At 36.0% G+C, this 22,089-nt stretch overlaps 1 protein-coding gene across 1 annotated transcript; it reads left to right on the top strand.

Moving 5' to 3' along the window:
• Nucleotides 1-343: 343 nt before the first annotated feature.
• LOC114534380 (EGF-like repeat and discoidin I-like domain-containing protein 3) lies at nt 344-17,680 on the top strand. Its single transcript, XM_028555821.1, has 5 exons — nt 344-643; nt 835-888; nt 1,155-1,287; nt 2,060-2,070; nt 17,363-17,680. The coding sequence occupies exons 1-5, from the start codon at nt 344-346 to the stop codon at nt 17,678-17,680; spliced, it is 816 nt and encodes a 271-aa protein (XP_028411622.1).
• The last annotated feature ends 4,409 nt before the right edge of the window (nt 17,681-22,089 follow it).

Here is a 22,089-nt window from a genome sequence, read left to right as displayed (position 1 = left end):
TTTCCGTATCTGCTCGCGTATCGTATTAACTCTTTCGAATGAATGATTCATCTGACATAGAGTCAACTTGGGCTTCCCGCGGAGGCGTTATAATAAATTTGAAATGGAAAAAAATGTTTAGATGTGAATGATACTTCATATTTATACGTTCCCTATAATACCGATGATCTCTTTTACGCGCAATAAATCACACTCACCCCTCGCCACCCATTAGAGCTGACATAGAACTGCGAACATTTATTCTTTCTTTGGCCGTTTTTAACCCGTATAGGTTAGCAAAATATCATAAACTACTGACAAGTGCAATTATTTCTTTGAAACAGTACGTAGAGAGGCTCTTGGGATGGAAGATGGTAGTATCCATGATAGTCAAATCACCGCATCAAGCAATTTTGATAATAATCATCGTGATGCTAATGGAAGATTAAATTTCATACCGCCTTATGGAATATCTGGTGCCTGGTGTGCAAGGTCCAATGATCTCAATCAGTGGCTACAAGTTAATTTTCAACGTCTTACACTCATCGCAGGAATCAGTACCCAAGGACGTTTTGACAATTATCAATTTGTTAAAAGTTACACTGTCTCTTTTAGCAAAACTGGAGGATATTTCATGTATTATACCCAAGGGGAAGCAACCAAGGTAAACTAAAATACGTCATACAAACTCTAATTATTCACCACTTATATCACGAGTTTTGATCTGTATTATCTACCTTTGTGCAATTATGTAGCTACCTCAGAGTTTTCGAGCAACGACAGAATTGGCAACATTGCCAACGCTGCTAACTAGTAACTTATATAGTCTTATTTTTGCGATGTTAATGTTTGCAGGCTGATAGTTTAGAGGTTTGCACTTTGGAACTTCTAGATTCCACGTTATGTTATGTATAATAAAAAGCACAATCTCGTAATCTCCAACATAACCCGATCCATTGTCCCTTTAATTCCGAATAATTTTATTCTGAATGGCTTATAGTTTTTCGTGCTGAGTTAACCATTTTTATCAGTTGCGAAATATGAAAACTTACTTTTTCTTCAAAAATGTATTTCCGGGTCAGTCCGGAAATTTGAACACATAGGTATTTCTTATTACGTTACGTTGAACGTTTAAAATGACATACAGCAACCAATATTCTTTTTCATAATTACAGGAGTTCCAGGGTAACAGCGACCAGAACACTATTGTCCATCGAAAGGTTATTCCTCCTATATCTGCTCGGTTGATTCGACTTCATCCAACCACGTGGCAAAATCATATCTCGATGAGAGTCGAATTTTATGGCTGTTTTTCGACGTAATTATGCATGATTCGTTTGTAATTATTATGGAGCATCAAATGTGGTATAACAACTGTCTAAAATAGACACTTTTAGTATATAACTTTTTGGTATAATTATAACACTTTTTTTAATATAACACTTTTAGGCAGTTATTATAATATTTATATACCACATTTGATGCTAAGTTGTTTTAAGACGCTGCTACGCTGCTCCCTGGTTATATTGGAACGTAATTATTATGGATTTATTGATTAGTTGATTAGGAAATTTGAGTTCCCCAAGTGCCTGAAATGTTCAAAATGGCTTCGATTTCTTGCTAAACATCTGCACGAACATTAATTTTTCGATTTACGCACTTTAAGAAAAATTGCAGAATTTTTTTTTACTTTCAGTTTCAGGCACTTTCCGAGCATGTGCACTAACTAAGGATTTGAATTAGAATAAGACAAATTTATATGGGTCATGTCGCAGCTCTCGGAAGCTTTAGTCCAATTGGATAATGGTTTTCTATACTTTCTGGAGAACGAAGCTATGCTATTGGTTGAAACAGAAATGTATTTTTAAGTTCAGCTAATGAAAAGCATTCTTGCGAGGAGCTGCGACATTACCCGTTGATATGAGAGGCGACACGGGATATTTTTCGCCCCGCGTTTACATGATTGTTTTTCAAAAGGGATGTTTTCCAGGGACGGGTATTTCCCCCGGGAATACCATATTGTTCAGTGACATTGATCATATAATGCAATGTCAGCGTAATATTGTCCCGGTCAAGCGAGATCGAGCGTTTGTATGACAAAAAACGTCTCGCTTAAACCGGTATCCCGCTTGCTCAAAGCGGGATCCCACCTCTCCGGGACAGGACAAAAAACATCCCGGTTTCATATAAGCACCGCACGAAAGATATTATGCGAACATATAATTATATACAAGGCGATATCCCGGTCATTGTCCCGTCCCGCCTTTTATATAAACAGGGCCTTAGGCATTCAAACTCCAGCTCTATTTAAGAATTAAAAAACGAGTCGCGTGCCTTTATGGTGTAATAATGCACGATGGGGGAATGTTGGGAGAATACGAGAGAAGCTTGTAAAACACGAGGCGTAGCCGAGTGTTTTACAAGCTTCTCGAGTATTCTTCCAACATTTCCCCGAGTGCATTATTACACCATAAAAGCACGCGACGAGCTTTTTTAATTCTTTTATAATATAAGAAGAAATTATAGGGCAACAACAAAGTTTATTTATTTGATCAATAATGAAATTCTCCTTACATGTTATTTAAGTTGTTGCTTAGCAACAAAAACTTCAAAGCCAGAAGCGTGCATTATGGCCTCACAATGCACGCGCGGTAGCCAATCAAATTGCTCGTTATATGATACTTATATTATAATACATTGTAAAGGCTAGTTTCCACTCAGGAAAAATCTCCTTTGGATCGGAACAGACAGAAAAAATTCCTTTGTCGGTGAGTTCTCAGGCGGCGTTTATACAAAGGAAACTTTACTGTCCTGTCCGATCCAAAGGGGAATTTTCCTGAGTGGAGACTAGCCTTTATGGGTGCATGATCATGATTTCAATGGTTTTGGATTTTTTGAGACACCCTGTACGTACTGTGATTAGATGAATCCAATTAAAGAATAATTGTAAAAAAAACAACGCAGATTTGTTGTTGATCATTACAGTCCATCATAACAAGAGGAATTTCGTTTTAGACCTATCAGAAGTTTGTTTACATTTTAAGTAACCCAATCAAAATGCATAAATTTAGACTACTTCCTGTAAAAAGGTACATTATTTACCACTTTACATGAAGTATTAAAAATTTGGCTTTGCCTGAAAAATGTAAACAAATATGCCGATTACCTTAAAACAAAATTCCTCTCTGTTGTCCATTACTCATTTCATCATGCCATGTTACCCGTGTGTTCATCGAAGTTATATAGGTATATTTTGTTATAAAACTTACTTGCACGCATTGAAAACTGTATTATCCACAAATTTTAATTAATGTGTTGTTTACGATTCCCATTAAAAGATACAGATAGATCTTTGTCGTTTTATATTAATTTTATTGGCTGCCAAACGTTCAATACTACAAAATTTTTATTTATTTTAGATTCCGTTCCGAGGCAAATATATTTACAATAACATTAAACAGATTCCTCTTATCTGCTGTTAAAACCTGATTAGTTTACAAAAATCGCCCATTTTCCATCATTAGACGTGTGACGTGTCTGTTGTTCGTTGCTGCACTCATTGATTTCATACAACTCTTCTTTTCTCAGGATAACCTGCATAGTAATATAGGAACGATGAAGTATAATGTTATCCAAAGTTGAAGGAAAGAATTTTCGACAGGCAGACACCTTAAAGTGTGTAAACCGCTTTACAGGTCATCACGCGCCACTGTTTACCTAAAAATGACAACTCGGGCAAAATGATTGACACAAAATTCATTAATGGTAATTATGCTTATACTCTTCATTTTCAGCTGCCATGCCTGGAAAAACAAATATCTCATATTTGCGTATGGCTCAAAATTATGTTAAGCCATGCATTTTTGAGGCAAAAATCAATTAACAATCTCATGCATGCCATGCAAAGTTATGTACTCCTAGTAGACGTTTTTATTTTTAAAATTCTATCAACAACAAACGTTGCGTAACAGAAAAAAAAAGTTGGTTGTTTTTAAGTCAGTTTCATGAACCCTTAGGATTCGCCACAAAAGGCAGCCACAAACACCTTTATAGAGTTATTTATACTTACCTATTTAAAGCGTGTCATCAAAACAACTTCTATGCAGGGACCGGAAGATCTTTAATTGAGAGGCTAATATTCATGTATTCGTGTTAACAGATCAACGTAAAAAAAATCAATTTGAAAAAAAGCAAGGGCCTTCCACTTAAGGCTGTTTTTAACTGTTGCCTTTTTTGCACGTACGTACACGTAGGCAAAAGTTCATAACCTTCTAAGTTGTCAGCTATATAATTAATTTTATTTCCGAAAAAATATACCTGCTGTATAGATCTTCCCAGCGTAATAAGACACGCGTTGCTCAAAAAGCGTATTTCAGTCGTGTCTGATTTTTTTTGAAATTGGTAAAGTTACAAAATTTCGTTAAACAAAGCCTTATAGCATGGCAAACCGCCACCCATTTAGCTCAGATAATTCCTGGGAACACGCACAAGTTCATTAAACTACAGACCTGCCGACGGGTAACATGAATGTTAGGCCATTATTAAAACTATTGACCTGCTGAAATTATTGAGATAGACTTACGCCGAAAAATGAACAAAATAAAACTTAATGAAAAGTCCAAACATAATGAAAATGAATGACAGCGGTAATATGGAGATTCGTCATCAGCTTAATCATTTATCGAGATATTGTATTTCATTTACTCCTCCTACGAGGAGCTCGCAGCTGCATTTTGATGATACAACATATGTGTATAATTATTCCCTAAACACAAGACGAAATCAACCACAATTGCGAAATGAAAAACATTCTTACAATCCGGATGTTCCTACAATCTTCCATGTTTTTGCATCTGCAATTTGTGTTTCTCACTGCTTCACAATACCTGGCAATTCGTCATGGTAAGCCAAAATAAAGATTCATACTAAGATTTATCATTCATTATCAGAATATCATGCAGCTATATTAATAAACATGTCCAGTTGAGGATCTCACGAAATTCCAGTTTTGAGAACTAAATTGAATAACTTAAAGTCGATTAAATATGACGCTTGTAATTTTGACAAAAGTTTGAATAATATAAAACATTTTAGAGTTCTATTGTGTTTTTTTTTTAATCCTTATTAGTAAAATTGAATTTTCTTCAATGTAAATTCCTAGCCCTATGAAATACGACTGATTATATGCCCTGTAACGAAAAGAGTGATCGAACACAACGTACATTAATTGTAAGGCCACCTGATACAAATTGTGTGAAAGGGGATATGGACCATGTTCCCACACAAAAATTTTGCGAGGGCACCTTTATTCTTTCATCGTTCAAGGATTTTTGCTGAGAATGAGTTTACGGCTCCCCATATGCTTTTCAATAACTGCCGTGGATGTGTTTTAGGATCACGCTTGAGAAACAATGTTATCGCTGAATTTACAGAAGAAATGGATTTGTTTTGTGAACTTCGATGCGCAGAAAATCGTTTTTGTGTCGCATTTAGTTACAAGGAAAAAACGCGGGGAAATGAATTAAACTGTCAGCTTACCAGCACAACTGAGCATAAATTCAACGAACGCTACGAAACAAGGGAAGAACAAGTGTGGACGTTTCACGAAGCTAAAGTGGATCGGAGTCAGTTTGTAAGAATTATTATCGCTATCATTTTAATATAACGTAGCTTTGTTGTTCAATCTCACCCCAAAAGAGGAATATTGTTAGCAAGTTTTGTCAATTCGTACGTGAAGTTTAGGAAGAGATTACGTTCCTTAAATTCATAATTGTTCTAAAATATTCACTTAATAATTGTGACCTTCCACAGGAAAACATACGTTAACGCTATTTCGTTCGTTCGAAAATATCGTTCGTTATCCGTTCGTTTGCCGTTCAAACGCTTGAAGCGTTCGTTGAAACGATTTTCGAGATCGTTCATCGTTCGAAATTGCCCGTTCGAACGCTTTGGAGAAAACGTTTGAAAATTGGTCCAAAAGCGTTCAACCGTTTGATTTACCGTTCGTTGAAACGTTTGCCGTAATTTCGTTCAATCGCATTGGATTTGGTTCAACATATTAGATTAAACATTTGCAAATTTACAACTTTGTAGAAGAAGCGCAGAATGTGCTACACAGAAATACTCCCAGAAACGTATTGAGTTCCTTAGTAGAAGGCTTGTAAAGGAAATAGTGAGGTTATATCGTTTTAGCCTAATCGAATGCTATTTTGTGCGCTTCATGTTATGGTTTATGCCTAGCGTCATGCAGACATGAAGGCTATTAACATTCAGTGCATGCAATTATTTCATTAGCGTCAAATTTCACGTCGTAAGCTTTCTTTAAAAAATTTATCGTTTTTTGAATTTCGGTAATGCACTAAATGGTTAGAATTTGTGCTTTACTATACTTCTGTAGCTTCCATAAGCCAAATTTCACCGCGCGCACAAACAACTTCTCAAGCCATATATTAGCATTACGAGCCATATAAATATGCCCTAGCAAGGTGCTAATTAAGTTGCATAATTGTCGGAAGTCTCTAAATGTATGTAAACAGACAAAACCAGATTTTAATATGAATTGAGGGATTTTGCGTGTTACATATTAATATCGTACTTGTAAACCATGTGTATATAGCTAATTTATTTACATCTGATAAACTTATCTAGCTGGGCCTCCGTGCGAAGCAGCTACTGATTAAAATCTATTCAAAATTAAGGACCGCATCCTAGGACGGACATTTCAGCTTGAAATTCGTTGTTTTTAATGCAGTCTGACATAGCTACAAATTATACAACAATTGAAATACCCTAGCTAATATTTGAAGACATAAATACAGTGACCTAACGCGCGTTCGGTAGGGTTACAACGAGAACTAAGAGATCCCCATTTATTGGGGGCCAGGATAGATAACGAAACATCATAGTATAAGCAAAACGTGATTTATGAAACAGCGAATTAAGGGACCCCGCAGTACCAAGTATACCTCAAGACCCCATCCTCAGCTCTGTTCGTTACGCCACTGCATGAATATCATAGCAATTCAAATATGTACGTGCATCTAGTCTAAAACTGGAGCCGGAGAAACAAGATCCTCAGTGCCCCGCTTACAAAATTGTCTTATTTTCTTAAAAAGGTATCTTTGTCTCCCCAGATCTAAGCCATCTGGCTCGATCGTTGCTGACATTTCAGCACAATTCACTCCCCATGTATATTTTGGTTGTAATTTGATTTCTCTCGACTTGCTCCTCGAATCGGAAACCTGGAACGCGGAAAAGGCTCAAATGGTATAAATGGTAGAGACTGTATGAAAGTAATGAACCTATATCAATGATGTTCATTGTGTGACATTGTTTATTACAAAAAAAATTCCGTGTTTTGTGAGGTTGAGTTTTGCGCTATGTTTTAAAGTGCGTGCAGTCCTTCCTTGCGCACAACTGGGCTGACACAAGCCCAAAGGGAAAGTTGCCAAGCTAACGTTTACAAACATTTAAGTTTAACCTTTCAGATATTTTGCTACATATATTTCGCTATATATAATTCATCAGAAAAGGAGCATTGGAATTTATCTTGCTTGGACAAAATATCAGCTGCTGAGCAACAGGAAAATTTTCTCTAATTTTGATTTGGGCTCCCTTAATTAGAAATTACTTTCCGGATATTAAGTTGCAATTATGCATGGTCATTGCCCTTGAAGCCTGCCAGCTAGAGCGGCAAAATGAGCAAATTTGAAATGGCGCCTATCAACTGTTTATGCGTGCATGAGCGCACGGGTAAAGATCTTTACCAATAATTTCACGAAGACTGTCCCAAATATTTGCTGGATATTAGCATCTATGGAGAAGTCAAGGCGTTTTAACGCGTGCATATATAAAGGCTAATAGCAGGTATGAACACTAAATGAAACATTAGCTATGATATAAGGAAAGTCATGACTGGGCCACTTTATCAGGCGCACTTGCAATTATTTTCCTCCAAGCATTGAAATCAGGCTTATCGATGAGATCATCAACAGAATTCGTATAACGGTTGGCTCGATTTAAACTAAAGTTTTTTCCCTTGAGTGTATTTGCTTGGCTAAACTGTAGCTCTCTATTGACCATGCATATATCGAAATATGACACGCATTCGAAGTAAGATTTCATATAGATGATCATGCAATTGTATATAACAAGACGTTCTCAATTGCATTTTATGTATATGTTGACACGAGTAAAATGTATTCGGATATAAATGCGCACTGCAATATAACCCTTTAGATTGCTTATCATGGCCAGTGAAATCAAGTTGGGCCACGATCATCCAATCATTCCGAATAAACATGACATGAAAGGTTGCCAGACCGTGAAAATGGCTTGGCTGAGGTTAGAAAAGTTGTTAGCTTGGGCCGTGGTGGTTACAATTTATAGGATGCATTTACTTACATTGAAACAACAATTGTTTACAAACTTTGCTGACATTTTTCATAAAAAAAAGGGTAGATGCTACCTCGAAATATATATAATTATATGATATAAAAAGATTTCGCCAGACAAAATGGATTAATGCTTTCATGCATGTCTTATAATCTTGATTAGTTAATTTTACTGTAAGCAGGAGGCACAAATTGTGTCACAAGTAGATGTCTCGAAGATGTTGAGGATCGTTTGTTTCTTAAAATGGTGAGTATAAACTCCCCTGTGCATTCATTTGGCATTGTCGTTTCTATATGGGCGCGTCTGCTATTGCTATATGCTTTAGTGAAAATACTGTGCAATCTCTTCTTGCTGCCGGGGTTGAGTATTAAGTTGTTTTGCAGGGCGGAACTGAATTCGGACCTTCGAGATTTCGGATTGCCGCGGTCGTTTGAAATGAAGATTTCAAAAATTATCCCATTAATTTACGCGTTCTATTTCTTTAGGTCACTATTGTTAGGCTCATGCAGGTAGCATAGGTATTTACACAGTTAACTATGTAGAAGGTCGAATATTTGGGGGGAAATAAAATATTTCCTGATGAATATAGTGACCACCAAGAATTTAATTAGCTAATTTAATATCACAAGTATTATCGATATACTGGTTCATAAGTCATAACACATGCATATGTGATCGTATGGTCACAAAACATATCACTTACAAAACATATCACTTAGCTTTGCGAAGAAAATATGGCGATGGTGCATGCAGTCGATAAAATAGATTATTATCATAATATTGTTAAGGTATAATGATGCCCTTAGTTGCTACTGACAGTACTGTGTATAGGCGACATTCCACGACAAGCTTGACCGCAGCTAGAGGCTATTGCCGCACGGAACATATTGTGTGCACTAGGTAAATATCCAAGCTTGTATTTTAAATATTCTATTACCGCGCAATGCATTGCTGAAATTTAAATGGGGATTCTCACGTGCATAAATGGTTTGGATATTTAATGTAGTAGGCTATTTATACCAAATAAGTTTTGACAGCATGCAAGCATACGTTACTACGCTGGTTCGCATACAAACGAACTTTGCGTATGCGATATTCTGTATAACTGTTATTAATGTCTGGTTATCATCTGTAAACAACTTGACCTTGCGCTAATTAATTTAGTCGTTTGCGCGTCAAAGAGTATAAGCAATAGTGTACAATGGAATCTCTTGTGTTTAGCTTAACATACAATATGTATCCAGTAGCTGAAACTCAACAAAACTGAGACGGTGACCAATGACATTGCCTATGATATTATTATCGAAGCCAGGCCATTTATTGCAATCTTCGTTTACTCTCGGTTTAGAGCCGTGTTAATAAAACGGATGCATGCATGATGTGTTTATATGTCCTTAACCACCCATACATATAGTTTGTCCGTGGAGAGATTTACAACATCTGTAACGTTGTTGCAAATAAACACGCGCTGAATATTTTGATGGGTATAGTTGCAGATGATGCATTGATTAATTTGACATAACGATGATAATTTGTACTAATAACTGAAGGCTTTCTAACGAATAAACCCGAATTTTGATGCAAAATGCAAATGTATATATGTATATAAAGTATAAAATAATGTGATTTAGGTAGTTTAGCTGATAAATTTAGTTAAACATTCAAATGAAGGTATAGCTATTTATATGTACACGCATACTTGCGCCAACACATGTTACGTGTTTGAAAATGTTTCCTATTAGTCAATAATATCTTGCGTCAATCATACGCGCAACAGGCGTTCAGACTAATTCGTTAAAACCGTTCATAAACATAAAACGTTCAAACGGCTTCAGATTGAACGTTTATTTATCCGTTCGTATTCTCGACTTTAAACGTTCACATTTTTAGCTGAATTCGTCAAAACGTTTTTTTGGTTCGTTGAAACGTTATGACAGATCGTTCACTACCCGTTCGTTATCCGTTCGTTTTGCCGTTTCAACGAAATATCGTTAACGTACGTTTTCCCGTGGACAGATAGTAAGATTTTTCGAGACAGATTTAAGATATTGTATAAGACAAGTTTTAAACTAATTGCTTCCTTCATACTTGATTCTAAATTTTATTTATACAATGTTATTATTTATCAAGGCCATCTGCAGGGGAGAAGTTAATGAATGTCATAATGGCGGGAAAATGACTTGGCGAACAGGAAGACAGTTTTCATGTCGGTGTTCAAAGTGTTTTGAAGGAGAACGCTGTGAAAACGGTAATAATGACATTACGACGAAATGAGGATATTATTCAGTATAAGTACAAAAGTGATTATTGAAAATTCTGGCCTCTGATTGGTCGAGAGACGTCGGATTACTGCGCGATAATAACCTAAGCGGATTTGTCAAAATGACGTCGAGTTGTTTTTGCCAAAGTAACGTATAAAGAAATACGTTTTTTCACAAAAATAGTGTTCCTGAAAACACAAAAGAAGTGAAAATCGCTTTTCAACTTTTTTTTCGGAAAACGTTGTTTTATTTGAATCGCCGTAAAACTCAGTGTCCAGATATTTGTTTACTTTGTAAAACATGTATTTTCTACCGAAGATTCGCTTTGTCAATTACCGCCTTAGTAATTATACTAAAACAATTAATTACTCACATTCGGTGAATAATTGTTTAAATATTTAAAAGCCACGGTGATCGACGTTAAAATTCATATTCATTTGATGCTTATTGGAACAAAAGTGTCTAAAACTATAAAAGCATGCAATTTTCACGAGATTTTGTTCTCAGAAAAAAATTTTCCGTATCTAGATCTGCTTGCGTATCGTATTAACTGTTTCGAATAAATGATTCACCTGACATAGAGTCAACCTGGGCTTTCCGCGGAAGCGTTATAACAAATTTGAAATGGAAAAGAATGTGAATGATGTATAAGTCATATTTACACGTTCCCTATTATACAGATGATCTCTTTTATGCACTATCACTCCCACTCGAGCAACGACAGAATTGGCAACATTGCCAACGCTGGTAACTGTTCATGAAATAGTCTTATTTTTGCGATGTTAATGTTCGCAAGCTGATAGTTTAGAGGTTTGCATTTTTGTAACTTCTAGATTCCACGTTATGTTATGTATAATAAAAAGCACAATCTCGTAATCTCCAACATAACCCGATCCATTGTCCCTTTAATTCCCTATAATTTTATTCTGAATAGCTTATAGTTTTTCGTGCTGAGTTAACCATTTTTATCAGTTGCGAAATATGAAAACTTACTTTTTCTTCAAGAATATATTTCCGGGTCAATCCGGAAATTTGAACACATAGGTATTTCTTATTACGTTGAACGTTTAAAATGACATACACCAACCAATATTCTTTTTCATAATTACAGGAGTTCCAGGGTAACAGCGACCAGAACACTATTGTCCATCGAAAGGTTATTCCTCCTATATCTGCTCGGTTGATTCGACTTCATCCAACCACGTGGCAAAATCATATCTCGATGAGAGTCGAATTTTATGGCTGTTTTTTGACGTAATGCATAATTCGTTTGTAATTATTATGGAGCATCAAATGTGGTATAACAGCTGCCTAAAATAGACACTTTTAGTATATAAATTTTTGGTATAATTATAACACTTTTTTTAATATAAAACTTTTAGGCAGTTATTATAATCTTCATATACCACATTTGATGCTAAGTTGTTTTAAGACGCTGCTACGCTGCTCCCTGGTTTTATTGGAACGTAATTATTATGGATTTATTGATTAGTTGATTAGGAAATTTGAGCTCCCCAAGTGCCCGAAATGTTCAAAAGGGCTTCGATTTCTTGCTAAACATCTGCTCGAACATTAATTTTTCGATTTACGCACTTTAAGAAAAATTGCAGAATTTTTTTTTACCTTCAGTTTCAGGCACTTTCCGAGCATGTGCACTAACTAAGGATTTAAATTAGAATAAGACAAATTTGTATGGGTCATGTCGCAGCTCTCGTGAAGCTTTAGTCCAATTGGATAATGGTTTTCTATACTTTCTGGGGAACGAAGCTATGCTATTGGTTGAAACAGAATTGTATTTTAAAGTTCAGCCAATGAAAAGCATTCTTGCGAGGAGCTGCGACATTACCCGTTGATATGAGAGGCGGCACGGGATATTTTTCACCCTGCGTTTACATGATTGTTTTTCAAAGGGGATGTTTTCCAGGGACGGGTATTTTCCCCGGGAATACCATATTGTTCAGTGACATTGACCATATAATGCAATGTCAGCGTAATTTTGTCACGGTCAAGCGAGATCGAGCGTTTATATGACAAAAAACGTCTCGCTTAAACCGGTATCTTGCTTGCTCAAAGCGGGATTCTACATCTCCGGAACAGGACAAAAAACATCCCGGTTTCATATAAGCACGGCACGAAAGATATTATACAAACATGTAATTATATACAAGGCGATATCCCGGTCATATTCTCGTCCTGCGCACGCATTGAAAACTGTATTTCCACGAATTTGAAATAATGTATTGTTTACGATTGCCATTAAAAGAAAATAGTATACCGTACTGTCCAGGTCAATTAAACCTCGGTCTAAGTGCGGTTGAACGGTGGTAAAATTGGCAGAATAGCTAAAATGCAAAAAGTTTCTAAATTGAGAGGGTTAAGATAAATCTCTGATCTGTTAGAAAAAGCAATATTCTAATATAGTATGATACAGAGGAATATAGTTTTTGTAGAATGGTATTACGATAAAAGCTGGTTTAAATACTTTATTGTTTTACTTTTAAAGTTAAACAAGTATAAATTATACAACTTTCAAAACACACAAACACACCGCCATATTGTTCACATCAATTACACGTGTTTGTCCTTTTTGGCGGTTACTAGAAAACAGTAAAAAATGTCAACGACGTTTTTGTCCGCAATCGCTGGCACAGTTCCATTGATAGAAAGCCATCATTCCTCGGAGAGGATGTCTGGCCGCGTCACCGCACCAATGAACCAGCAGTAACTTCATGTTCCTAACAATTAATTATTGTTTGATTCACGCACACCCCCTCGGTCCCCTACTCTCCCCCAGGACTTTCACTGAGTGAAATTTTATGTAATTTTTGCACATTTATATGGCCATTACAATTTTATTCCGTATGACGTAGGAAATTCTCAAACACTACTGACAGGGAAACGATTGTCTTAATACTGTGCGAAAGTCGATCGGCTCTTGGGATGGAAAATGGTAATATCCTTGATGAACAAATTATTCTATTGTTTCTCCTGTGTTGTCAGTTCTCTCGAAATGATGAATATATATACTTTCGTGCAAAATAATTGTAAAATTGTAAAATTCTAAAGCCAACTTGATAAAATTTTCATAGTTGACTTTAAAGACATGCATTCGAAAGTGGTGAACCTAAAAGATATGTACTCCCAAAAATTATATAGTCTAAGTGGAATAGCGACTGTTATTTTAGATAGATCTTTGTCGTTTTATAATAATTTTATTACCTGCCAAACGTTCAACACTACAAATTTTTTATCATTATTTTAGATTACGTACAGAAGGAAATATATTTACAACTAAATAAAACAAATTTCTCTGTTCTACTGTTAAAACCTTGTTAGTTATCGTGTTTACAAAAATCGCCCATTTTCCATCACTGGACGTGTTTGTTGTTCGTTGCTATGTTGACTGCACGCTCATTGATTTCATGCAACTCTTCTTTTCTCAGGATAACCTGCATAGTAAAATAGTAAGGATAAAGTATAATGTTATCCAAAGTTGAAGGGAAGAATTTTCGACAGGCAGACATGCACCTTAAAGTGTGTAAACTTTACAGGTCATCACGCGCCACTGTTTACCTAAAAATGACACCTCGGGCAAAACGAATGACACAAAATTCATTACTGCTCTAATTCTTCACTTTCAGCTGCAATGCCTGGAAGAACAAGTACCTCATATTTGCGTATGGCTCAAAATTATGTTTACCCATGCATTTTTTGCGGCAAAAATCAATTAATCATCGTACGCCATGCAAAGTTATGTACTCCTAGTAGACTTTTCTATTTTTACAATTGTATCAACAACAAACGTTGCGTAACGGAAAAAATATTTTACTGGTTGTCTTAGTCAGTTTCATCGACCCTTAAGCCGGTTTTCCACTAGCGATATTTTTCGCGCGAAGCGACACTTTACTTTTGTTTTAGAGCTCTCAACTGCAACCATCTGGAACAAATTACTCAAATACAAAGGAATAAAGTCGCTTCGCGCGAAAAATATCGCTGGTGGAAAACCGGCTTTAGGATTCGCCACAAAGGGCAGCCACGTGCAAACACCTTTATAGAGTTATTTATACTTACCAATTTAAAGCGTATCATCAAAACAACTTCTATGCAGGGACCGGAAGATCTTTAATTGGGTGGCTAATATTCATGTATTCATGTTAACAGTTCGTAAAAAAATCAATTTGAAAAGAAAGCAAAAGCCTTCTACTTAAGGCTGTTCTTAATTGTCGCCTTTTTTGCACGTACATGCACGCACGCCAAAGTTCATAACCTTCTAAGTTGTTAGCTATATAATTAATTTTATTGCCGAAAAAATATACCTGCTGTATAAATCTTCCCTGCGTAATGACACACGCGTTGCTCAAAAAGCGAATTTCAGTCGTGTCGGATTTTTTTTGAAATTGGCAAAGTTACAAAATGTCGTTAATTAAACAAAGCCTTGTATAGCATGGCAAACCGCCACCCATAGAGCTCAGATAATTCCTGGGAACACGCACAAGTTCATTAAACTACAGACCTGCTGACGGGTAACATGAATGTTAGGCCATTATTAAAACTATATTGACCTGCTGGAATTATTGAAATAGGCCTACGCCGAAAAATGAACACAATAAAACTTAATAAAATGTCTAAACATAATGAAAATGAATGACAGCGGTAATATGGAAATTCGTCATCAGCTTAATCATTAATCGAGATGTTTTATTTCATTTACTCCTCCTACGAGGAGCTCGCAGCTGCATGCTTGATGAAAAAACATATGTATTTTATTCCCTAAACACAAGAGGAAATCAACCGCAATTGCGAAATGAAAAACTTTTTTACAATCCTGTTGTTCCTACAATCTTCCATGCTTTTGCAGTTGCAATTTGTGTTTCTCACTGCCTCACAATACCTGGCAATTCGTCATGGTAAGCCAAAATAAAGCTTTATACTAAGATATATAATTCATTATTATCATGCAGAATATCAGTTATAATAATAAACATGTCCAGTCGAAGATCTCACGCACTTCCATGCAGTCTTGTGAACTAAATTGAATAACTTAAAGTCCATTAAATATATTTATAGAATTGAATTTTCTTCAATGTAAATTCCTAGCATTACGAAATACGACTCATTATAAGTCGTGTAACAAAAAGAGTGATCGAACACAACATTGCAAGGCCACCTGATGCAAATTGTGTGAAGAGGGATATAGACCATGTTACCCAAAAAATAAATTACGAAGGCACCAATATTCTTTTATCGTTCAAGGATTTTTCCAGAGAATGAGCAAGAAATAGTTTATGACTCTCCATATGCTTCAATAACTGCCATGGCTGTGTTTTAGGATCACGCTTGAGGAACAATGTTATCGCTGAATTTACAGAAGAAATGGATTTGTTTTGTGAACTTCGATGCGCAGAAAATCATTTTTGTGTCGCATTTAGTTACAAGGAAAAAACGCGGGGAAATGAATTAAACTGTCAGCTTACCAACACAACTGAGCATAAATTCAACGAACGCCACGAAACAAGAGAACAACAAGTGTGGACTTTTTACGAAGTTAAAGTGGATCGGAGTCACTTTGTAAGAATTATTATCGCTATCATTGCAACGTAGCTTTGTTGTTCAATCTCACGCCAAAAGAGGAATATTGTCAGCAACCAGTACTTTTATCAATTTCCACGTGAAGTTTAGGAAGAGAATACGTTCGTTTACCCTTACAATTCACAATTTTTCTAAACTATTTACCTAAATGTTGACTCACAATAATGCTTAATACAGCGTGCATTCGTATAAAACCATGTTCAAATCTCCTGAACGTTGGCACAGATCGTAAAATTTTTATACGAGACACATTTAAGATATTAGATAAAACAAGTTGTAAACTAATTGCTTCCTTCATAAATTATTTCATTTTAAATGTTACTTATACGATGTTATTATTTTCTGAATCTGAAGGCCAAGTGCAGGGGAGAAGTTAATGAATGTCATAATGGAGGGAAAATGACTTGGGAAACAGGAAGACAGTTTTCATGTCGGTGTTTAAAATGTTATGAAGGAGAACGCTGTGAAAACGGTAATAACGACATTACGACGAAACCATAGTATTATATTCAAAGGCCACGATGATCGTTAAAATCCATATTCATTTGATGCTCAAGGAAACAGCAAAGTCTAAAACAATATAAGCTTGACATTTTAGGAAATTTTCTTTGTTCTGAGAAAAATTAGGATTTCGTATCGTATTAACTGTTTGGAGTAAAATGCTTAACCTGACATAGAGTCAATCTGGGCTTTCCGCAGAAGCGTTTTAATAAATTTAAAATGGATGATAAATTGTTTTAAATGTGAATAATACTTCATATTTGGGGTCCCTAATATACAGATGATCTGTTTTATGCAATATGACCACCTCTCCAGGGGCGCGTAACTAGAACGATAAATGGGGGGGGGGATGAATATTCATATATTCAGTTCTTCCTGACGGATGTCTATTGTAAGCTATTGCAATTATGAAAGAAAGCCGTAGGGCAGAACTGGATATATGAACTTTAACCCCCCCCCCCAATCATCGTTCAAGTTACGCCACTGAAACTCTCGCCACCTTAGAACTGTCAGGAAGTGATTCTCCCATAACTACGAACATTTATCCTGCTTTTGGCCATTTATACCGCGTATAGGTTAGGAAAATAACATAAACTACTGACAAATGCAATGATTTCTTTGATACAGTACGTACAGAGGCTCTTGGGATGGAAGATGGTAGTATCCTTGATAGTCAAATCACGGCATCCAGCAATTGGAATAATAATCATCGTGGGGCTAATGGAAGATTAAATTTCACGCCACATAGTGGAAGAACTGGAGCCTGGTCTGCATTGTCCAATGATATTAATCAGTGGCTACAAGTTAATTTTCAACGTCTTACACTCATCGCAGGAATCAGCACCCAAGGACGTTCTGATTATAATCAATTTGTCAGGAGTTACACCATTTCTTTTAGCAAAGCTGGAGGGTATTTCACGTATTATACCCAAAGGGAAGCAACCAAGGTATACTAAAAAACGTCATACAAACTATAAACTCTAATTATTCACTACTTATATCACGAGTTTTGATCTATATTATGTACCTTTGAGCAATTATGTGCCTCAGAGTTTTCGAGCAACGACAGAATTGGCAACATTGCCAAAATTAATGGAATCAAAACGGCTAACTGTTAATGAAATCGTCGTATTTTTGTGCTATTAATGTTCGCATGCGGACAGTTCGTATTTTTGTTACTTCTAGATTCCACATTATGTTATGTATAGTAAAAAGCACAAACTCGTAATCTCCAACATAACCCGATCCATTGTCCCTTTAATTCCCTATAATTCTATTCTGAATGTCTTCTAAATTTCCCAGTGACGTCATTATTAATTTTTTTACCGAGTTTTAAAAATAACAAAATCAACAGAGCTTTGCCTTTGGGAGTTCAAAACATGTGAACTCCCAGAGGCATAGCTTTGATAAGTTTTAAACTACTCTAGAAATAATTACAACGTCAGTGTGAATATAATTTCACACAACTATGCGGGCTTTATTTTACTGGGACCCCCTGTATAGTTCGTTACGGTGTAACATATCTCATTGCTGCTCTACTAGTTGCTGACACTGCTCAATGAATCTTAGCAAATATGAAACTTTAGATCCATTTCAAAACGATACTAATATCAATGACTTTTAAACGGATTACTATATTAATGTTCGGAAGGCCTAATTGTAGAAAATTATATTTGTGTTTAACGAAGAATTTTCATATCATAAGAAAATATTATTACAAAATGTTGAAGCCAAGTATGGCAACGGACCAACGACATTATTCAAAAGCCAAAAAAGTATTCAAAATCTACCATTATTTTGAAAAGCAACTGACTGACTAAGAGGAACTTTTAAGTAATGAAGTTTTGTGCGTGAACCATTTTTATCAGTTTCGATATATTTATCATGCTACCGAAATATTTATCAGTTGCGAAAAACTTTAAATACTTACTTTTTCTTCAAAAATATATTTCCGGAGTAGTCCAAGATTTTTTGGACTACAGAGTAACAGTGATTACAAACTTGAATACATAGCTATTTGTTATTTCGTCTAAAGTTTAAAATGATGTGCATGCAGCAACTTATTTTGTTTTCATAATTACAGGAGTTCCAGGGTAACAGCGACCAGAATACTATTGTCCATCGAAAGGTTATTCCTCCTATATCTGCTCGGTTCGTTCGCCTTCATCCGACCACGTGGCAAAATCATATCTCGATGAGAGTCGAATTTTATGGCTGCTTTTCGACGTAATTATGCATGATTCGTTTCTGATCGATCTAATTGTGAACTTATTGATTAAGTTGATTAGGAAATTTTAGCTCCCCATGCAAGTGCCTGAAATGTTGAAAATAGCTTGGATTTCTTGCTAATTTGAATATCTTGCCGAAAAATTTTTGAATAATTGAAGCTTAACAATTTCGTAATTTATATATTCATTTAAGCACTTTAATATCAATTTCACGCACTTTCAGAGCATGCGCACTAACTAAGGATTTGAATTGGAATAAGATAAATTTAACTCGGGCTTTGATGTGCTCAAGACCATTTATGTTGTAAAAAGCCACAGAACTATTTAAATCACTATTAACAAATAATGCAATAGTTAGAGTGTGAATGCCTAAGAACTCCGTATATTGTATACCCACAAGTGTATAAATGTTTGACATAAACATTTTTTATTTATGATGACAGTAAAATTTGTTTGTGCCCATAAGGGACAGGTCATAAAGTAATTACTAGGGAGGAGTGGATGATAAATGAAATTTTAAGTATTTATTTTAACACCCCCAAAAACCTATGGAAAAATTTTCATAACCCTCTCTAATGAAAGTGAAAATTTTCATACTCCCCTTCTTCCTTAATTTGGTTTTAACATTATATTGCATTTATCTATATTTCGAAACTCTCCAATTGGTGGTAACTCTCCCACTTCTTGTAGTGGTGAACATATCCTCAACATTTTCCTCACTCTCGGATTCGTCACCAGTGTTTTCTGTTTCTTGCTCGGACATTATTGCTTGCACTGTCATTTAAAACAATGTCTCCCCCACTTTCATCAGCAGATGAACTATTGTCCCTATAACCGTCATCACTGTTTTCTTCCATCAATACGTCGTCTTCAGAGGCGTTTAAATGGCTCACAATATGTCCTTGAATGACCCTTATTTTCTCTGCGTTCCTCAGTTTCAAAGAATGCGTCATTCTATGATAAGTACTTATTTTGTTCGGAAACGTTCAACTTTTTCCACAGACCATCGTAAAACATGGCAATCCAGTTGTAGTCTTCATACTTTTTGTTTCTCTCTTGCTGTGTTTTTTATTGTCGTTTCTCAGCCCTCTTCTTTTTGTTGATCTCGAGATACTTCAGGTGGTCAACTTATTTTTTTGACAAGCACTTCATCAACAATGACAGTTTTACTTAATTGTTTGATCTCTTGGTCAGAGCCTAATTTTCCTTCTGCCATGTAATCTTTTGCTTGTTTTCTGGGTTGAAAATCATCTATGGTTCTCTTTCTGTTGAAGTGTCAAAAACGTTTTTGAAATGATAACCGTCTGCTTTGTAATCCGGATATGGTTGAGAAATTCTGGCACAAGGAGGTCCAACCCAGGAATGAGTGGAATATTCACACTTGTCAGGCTAATTACAAGAGAATTTGACAAATTTCATGATGTGCTTCTCTCCAAGTAGGCAGTGATTTTCACCAAAACTTTTAATCTTGTCGAAATACCTAGTACTTTTTCCGTACCTAGTACTATAAAATTTTGGTACCCTCCTTGATATCCCGCTGTTTTTTTTCGTATCCCTCTCAGAAGTGCTGTTATTTTTATGTACCCTCCCCCAGATTATCCCCACACCCCCTAATAAGTACTTTATGACCGGTCTCTAAATGATTTTTATTACCAATGTTCACAATTTACAAATATGAATAACAATAAATTATTTAGGTTTACAACTCAAGCACCATGACCTTCGACCTGTCATCGTCTCAAATTTTAAACTTTCGTATGTAGCATTTTACAACTTGTGTTGAATTGATACGGGTTAAAATTCGCCAATAGGCAGTATAGACTATTTAGGCCGTAGGATGAGCATCCAAAAGATGCTTAGAAAACGGATTCCGTTGCACCCCTCGTGAAACTACATAATTTTCACATGAATCAATAGATAAAAACTTACTTTATCAGAATCCGTCGCTCCCCAAGCGAAACAGGTGCACAATTGGGAAAACAATCCCTCTAAAGTTTGCTATATTCGCGCTTCGAAATATTCAAATCGCCATTGTTTTAATAGCAAATGCGCATGCGCTTGTCAGCCAAACTCGCACTGCGCACGCGCATAAGCACGCACATGCTTCGAGTTATGCAAAATAATCATAGCTGAAGATATTTATAACACTCGAATATCCTCATGTTTTATTCATTTTCATGGCGTTACGGAGCAACTTTGCAAAGTTACACGCCAAAGGCTTAAGAAATTTCTTGAGTGTAGGTCCAAATAGGCCAAACTTAAATGTCAACAAGCTGAAATAGCTAAGAAATCTTACGAAAACATCGATGACGGATCTGTCAATTCATACATGGAGAAGAACCCTGACAGCATTAACTTAGAATGGTACCATCATATGAAATGCTGGAAGAGATTTTGTGATGAAGAGAAGATCCGTAGACAACAGCGAAAGGAAGAAAAAGGAGAAGGTACTAGCTCTGAAACTGTAACTCCTACCGAAGGACTATATGTGAAAGTGGAACCAATGGAACCAAGGCGAAAAATTACACGACAATCAGTCGCAGACGTTAATAAGACCCTGCCTAAAAGAAACGAGCATGTACTTCCAGAGATATGTATTGTTTGTGGAAGAGATTCCTCTTGGTTCTCACTAGACAAGGTATGGTCATTTTGATAGTTATAATTATACTAGTGCAATGTGCACTAGTAGCTGGTGCAATGTGCACTAGTAGCACAGCATTCTCGAGTTTGGTTTTAAAATATCTTGAATTGTGGTCAATTAAGTTTATTTAGTCTTAGGGTAAAGTAGTTTCAGTAGTGTGCAGATATTAAGTTTAATAGTTTTGTTCACACCAGGTGACTAAGAAGAGAAGAAGAACCCCACTCATGTTGGCAGAAACAATTGATGCTGGTCTTCTACGTACAGCTGCCGAGAGAAAGAATGATGAACGGATACTCGTGCAAATCCGGGGGAAAGACTGTGTAGCACTGGAAGTTCGCTAGTAGCGCTACTGGAATTATACAAATTTTCTCACCAGAGAGACAAAGAAACAATTGGAGACTGAAAGATTTACAGTGTACGAGAAGTCTTATGATGTCTTCTGTAAGAAAGTAATCAAGTCAGAAAACAACGATGAAGACTTTGATGAAGAGAGCTA

The sequence above is a fragment of the Dendronephthya gigantea genome, unplaced genomic scaffold (genome assembly GCF_004324835.1).
Source record: "Dendronephthya gigantea isolate DGI-Jeju-01 unplaced genomic scaffold, DenGig_1.0 000099F, whole genome shotgun sequence".
NCBI classification, from domain to species: Eukaryota; Metazoa; Cnidaria; class Anthozoa; order Malacalcyonacea; family Nephtheidae; genus Dendronephthya; species Dendronephthya gigantea.
This window is presented reverse-complemented; position numbering and strand designations above follow the sequence as displayed.